We start from the raw sequence: 6,000 nt of genomic DNA, 5'->3' as shown, positions 1-6,000 counted from the left end.
ACAGAAACTAGTTCCTTTGTTTTGGAATAGTGTGCCATCTTGTAATGTTGGACATACTTTAATGCGAGTATCCCATCCTCAACATTTATTTATCTGTAGTATCTTCATCATTAAAAAAATACAGATTTTTAACCTCTCTGAATACACATCTTTTATCAATTGGCTTTGCGTACATTAAGTCTACATATTATTATAATAAAAGTAAAAAGAGACCACTTCGTAACTGAAGAATAAATTACCAAAACTCAGTGTTTGCTCATTTTTATTTATCTTTATCTTCAATATCTATCTAATTTACAGTGAAGTGAAAAATATCTGCCCCCTTCCTGATTTCCCCTATTTTTGCTTATTTATAACACTCATTATTAGTCTTCAAATAAATTTAGTACAATACAAAAGATGACCTGAGTAAACACAGTACACAGCTTTTAAATAATTTTATTCATTGGAGGAAAAAAGTTTGCCAACACCTATATTACCCATACGAAAAAGTAGATGCCTTCTTAGTCACTCAGTTAACCAATATGCCAAGTTTAAATGACAATGGGTTAAATTAGATGAAACAAACCCAAGGATGACTACTGGCAGCCCTATTGAATCTAAACATAATTTAAGTAGAACCTTTCTTGTGATGTGAAGTTGGCTAAAAGGTCTCAAAAAGCAGCACACTATGCCTCTATGAAAAGAAAGTGAAGTTTATCACTGGGAAAAGAGTTACAAAGCAACCTCTAAAACCTTGGGACTCCAGCAAACCACTCTGACAGCCATCACCTCCAAGTGGAAAAAACCCAGCAAAACTACTCCAAGAACATATAGAAAACTTGTCCCAGAAGAACTTAAGACAAACATTTAAGGAAATGTAGGTCTCTCTCAGCTCAGCTAATGATTTCACCATTAGAAAGACACTGGTCAAAAATGGTGTCCATGGGAGAGCTGCAAGGTGAAAACCATTGCTAAACAAGAGGAATATAAAGTCTTGTCTAAATTTTGCCAAAAAACATTTGGAATAATGTTCTGTGGACTGATGAATCAAAAGTGAAACTTTTTCGAAGATATGGGTCCAATTACATCTGGTGTAGAGCTAACACAGATTTCCAAAATAAGACCATCATGCCCACAGTCAACCATGGTGGTGGTAATGTGATGATGTGGGAATGCTTTGCTGCTTCAGGGCCTGAGTGACTTGCCATAATTGAGGGAAACATGAATTCAGCTCTCAACCAAAAAGTACTGAGGGAGAATGTCTTGTCATCAGTCCATGATCTGAAGCTGAAGTACAATTTGGTTATGCAGCAAAACAATGATCTAAAGCACAAGTGAAATACCACATCTGAATGGCTGAGAAGAAAACAAAACCACCAAAATTAAGGTTTTGAAGTGGTATCATTAAAGTCCCGACTTAAACTCCATTGGGATGTTCTGGCAGGACCATAAACTGGCAGTTCATATTCGAAAACTCATCAGTGTGGCTGAATTAAAACAATTTTGTAGAGAAAAGTAGGCCAAAGTTTTTCCACAACAATGCCAACGTCTGATCTCCAGGTACCGGAAAGCATAGGATTTCAGTTTTTGCTGCTAAATTTGGCGCAACCAAGACTTCAGTTTATGGGGTCTGTAACAAAGGCGCTATATAAGCGCCTGACCTGGCACAGAACAACACAGAGGCATGTAATAAATCAATGGACTTTTATTTTTCTTCAGCCGTGGGGCACGCCTTCCCCGTGTCCCACAGGCTCAACACAGTCCCAAAACACTTACAATAAATCCACAACACTCTTCTCTTCCTTTACCACCACCACCACCACTCCTCCTCCTCCTCCTCCTCAGGCTCAGTCCTCCTCCTCCCGACTCTCACCCTCGAGTGGTGGTGGCTGGCCCTTTTTATAACCCACCCGGAAGTGTTCCAGGTGCTTGACCACCTGGTCCTAATTGTACTTCCGGGTGGGGCTGTAGAATCGTCCAGCTGGGCTGTTGGAAGGAGACAGCCCTCCCTAGCGGCCACCCCGGGCCCAACCAAGCTGTGGAAGACTCCATCTCCCATGGAGCCCTGCGGGAGGTTGGGGAATCAGCGTCGGCCAGGGAGGCTGCCACCTAGTGCCCCGGGGGAGGTATTGAGCTGTCCATGGCTGCTCCCCTAGAACATACACAGCAGGGGCGTCCCGGCCAGGCATGGAACCCAGCCGTCCATCACAGGTCATTACTTTTTTTCTTTAATAAATCATTAATTTAAAAATATAACCAAGACACTAGAGTTTCTAATGGTTATTACTGCTTGAAACAACAGATTGTCAATTTATTTTTCACATAAGTTATGACTGCAAAGCTCCATTTTCAGCAGGTAGTCCATCCTTTAATGTCCAAATGGTCAATTCCCTTAGCTTATTCTTAATTGGTTGTTTAAATGTTAATTGGTTAATAGAAAAACCTTTGTAATTGCATTAGCACTGCTGAAACTGGTTATGCTGTTCACTTGGGTTGTAAGGTACTAGTATTCCTAAAGTTCAGTTCTGGCTTAAAAAAAATTCCAAAATGAAACAGCTTACTCAAGAAACACGACTTTTTGTTTTTGCAGAATGAAGTTTTTTCCATGTAATAGATTGCCAAGAAACTGAAGATTTCATATAAAGATGTTTGCTACTGTCTTGTGAAAAGATGACAAACTGGATCTAACTAGGCCAGAAAAAGAGGGGAAAGGCCCAGGTGGACAAATGTATAAGAGGATATGGACATCAAAGTCTGTAGAGTGAAAAACAAGCACCTTACATGTTCTCAGTTTGCTTCTTCATGAAATACACACCAAATATCAGTGTTGTATAACAGAGATGATTCCAAAATGCTGCACATAATATGCTTTCCAGTTATCTTCTATCCAATGCCTGTGCTTTTTGCCCATTTTAACCTTTTCTTTTTATTTGACAGTTTCAGATATTGCTTTTTCCTTCAAATTTTGCCCTCATAGGCCAGCATCCCATAGTTGTCTTTTTACTGCTGCAGATAAAGTCCTAAAAATGGGCACTATATTGGACCTCGTTGGTTTACATACATCAGTGCTATAGGTGAGTCAGTTTGGTGAGTCAATATTTATTAAAAGTAAAATGTTCACTAGAAGCTTGTGAAAATGACCAAGTCTGTGAGTAATTTAGTTATAAAGGTGACTGAATTTTTCAAAAATGAATGTTTCATGCACTTGCTGTGCAGAGTAAAATTTATGTAACCAAAAACATTCCATATATTTAATTCTTGGGTTGTGTGATTTATTTTTTGGTAACATATAATTCCAATGATAAACAAATCCATTTATGCTTTGAATCCTGACAGAAATCTACAAATAATATAAGCAGTGGGATCAAAAACAACTACTCCCTTATTTGTCATACAGTACTTCTTCATTAAAGTTTTGTATAAAAGGTAAATAAAAATAACACATTTTTTTTACTTATATAGCATAAACCCATTTTCCCCATTCACCATATATTTCAGTCGTGTTTTTTCTGGCACTCTAGTGTCCAGGCACCAGTGAGATATCTTAGACGTATAAAAATCAGATCTCTGCCCATTTGTAACCAACTCCAAAATGGGACCAGTTTGGAACCTAGAGGGGAAAAAGAATTAAAAAAAAAAATTAGACGAAAAATGAAAATTACAGTTATTCTAAATAATCAAAATAATTATAATATTGTTTTAAAAGTATCTGAATTTTAAATTTTAGGAATGTTTGGACAATTTCAATACACTCAAAAATATTTTGCTAGTAACCTTTTTAAGTTTAAGTAATTTAAGTCAAAGGTTTTAGATATGCTTTTATCTGTGAAGAAGGACAAACAAACTGTAATTGCCTTTACCTCACTATTAGCATGTAGACTTACCTTTTTCAACTGGAAGAATCCTAGCAAATCTTTTTTAAGTCAGTGGGTAACTGATGTTATATACTAAAAAAAAAAAAAATCAAATTCTCACTTAGTGGATCTGTTCAAAGCTTTTTAAAAATCTGGCAGGATCCCAATCAGTAACATTTTAGAATAAGCTTTTACATTGGGGAAAAGGATTTGCCTCCCTCTTCTCTACTTTCTTCCTCTGGCTGTTGGCCTTTCTCTCTTTTTTTGGATGGGTGTTGAACTGAGTTTAGTTTGTTAAGTTCGACTTGTTTGTATGGTTTTAAAAAATTAAAAAAAAAAAAAAAAAGATATACTTTTATCTATACCTAAAAATGTCAAAGATTACCAGCAGGTTAAGCCATACAAACCTGAGAAACAAAGTTAAAATTATAAAAGCTATGCTACTCAAAATAAAAATTAAATAAAAACTATATTAATATTTATCCATTTTCATAGCATTCTTAATCCAATTTCTGGATCAAAAGGAGGTTGGTTCATTTACAATTATCATTTAACATTGATGTTCAAGGTATAATGAACTATGAGCTTGAGAATTTGATCTATGAATTCAAAATCTTGTTCCTTAGGCATAATCTAAGCTGCATTTTAATGAATTACACCAAGAGTGTCAGAGTGAAGGCCCACAGGTTCTTGGACCTTTTGAAGTAAGCCTATTTAATCAATATTCAAAACATGATACATATACCTCTGATGACTGTTAATTTTCTCAAATGCCCTCTTTAATGTGTGTTTTATGTACATATATCTATATAATTTCACTGGATTACATTTACAATTAGCAATAAAATGAATCTCCAGTGACTGATTGTGTTTATTTATGCAGCGCATGGTACCACAGCTACTAACCTGCAGTTAGAATAGAACCAGCTGCTCGTAATGACCCAACAAAAAACAGTGTGAAGGTAACATGCCATACTGGCCATAAATTACCGTTTTAGCATTACACCAAAAATGTGTCAGTCTCATGAAGGAGACGGTAGCTTACATATGCCACTGCTGCCACTCTGCTTAGTTTTTAAAGACACACAGATGTCAGGGCTGGCCACCTGATTGCCCTACATGATTCTTTTGTCATTTCCATGGACTCAGTTGTTGCATGTGGACAGAAAACTCACTGCCATTTCTACCTATTTTCAATGTGATCACAATTACTTTCTGACAATTTCCAAATGCAGTCTGCATGATCCAATATCACCAGCACACTCATTGTACACCCAAGTTTTTTTAACGTATTCATGTACCATCCAGTTATTGGGCATGTTAAAGCAAGTGTGAGTGGATGTGATTTAGCTACAAATTGTCGTGTGTCCATACTGTGGCTCTCACTTGAGTTTATGCACTGACGTAATTTTCTTTAACTCAATACTGATTTTGGTCCCATGGTTACCAGCAGCTTTCCCAACCCATTGTAATGTACAAGAGAAGAAAAGTAGATAAAGAGGGAATACATTGAAATTAGGGAATCCATTCCCGGGCTCCCGGTCATTTTTTATTCCCGTGAATGAAACTGCTGTAATACCCGGGAAAATGGGAACGGCCAAGCTCGCATATATAGCGTGTAAAAGTGTAGAAATTAATCAAGAAATAACAGAGATATAGTTGAAAGTAATTAAGGTGGCGCCATTGCTGCAGCTTGCACTTTATCAGACAACAGCTTTGAACAACTTGAAATTTCAATGCGTCAGTCTGTTGCATCTGCATTATCTGTGCCAAGAAATTTGCCATCACAGAATGATGACAAGAAACTGGATGCATCAGTAAAAGCTGAAATGGCGGTGTTTCAGAGCAACGGCAAGCATGGGCATTGTTTAGAACAAGTGTGTCAGTATCTGATGAATGTGCCGCCTACTTCAGTGGAGGCAGAGCGTACTTTCTCAGTGGCTGGCGTACTTCTGCACGAAGGTGCGCTCTTGCCTGGACGACCGCACGCTGGACACGTTAATAATAATAATAATTCATTCATATAGCGCTTTTCTCAGTACTCAAAGCGCTATCCACACAGGGAGGAAATGGGAAGTGAACCCACAATCTTCCACAGTCTCCTTACTGCAAAGCAGCAGCACTACCACTGCACCACCTGTGAGGACGTTGTGCTTTCTACGCT

At 37.6% G+C, this 6,000-nt stretch overlaps 1 protein-coding gene across 1 annotated transcript in view; it reads right to left on the bottom strand.

The window, feature by feature from the left end:
• Positions 1-3,232: 3,232 nt before the first annotated feature.
• alg5 (ALG5 dolichyl-phosphate beta-glucosyltransferase) overlaps positions 3,233-6,000 on the bottom strand; it is an 87,675-nt gene continuing 84,907 nt past the window's right edge. The window contains exon 10 of the mRNA XM_028799281.2: positions 3,233-3,592. Within this exon, the coding sequence (XP_028655114.1) occupies positions 3,477-3,592 (116 nt within the window). The 3' untranslated portion in view covers positions 3,233-3,476. The remainder of the gene's footprint in view (positions 3,593-6,000) is intronic.

This window comes from Erpetoichthys calabaricus, chromosome 4, assembly GCF_900747795.2.
Source record: "Erpetoichthys calabaricus chromosome 4, fErpCal1.3, whole genome shotgun sequence".
Lineage (NCBI taxonomy): Eukaryota > Metazoa > Chordata > Cladistia > Polypteriformes > Polypteridae > Erpetoichthys > Erpetoichthys calabaricus.
This window is presented reverse-complemented; position numbering and strand designations above follow the sequence as displayed.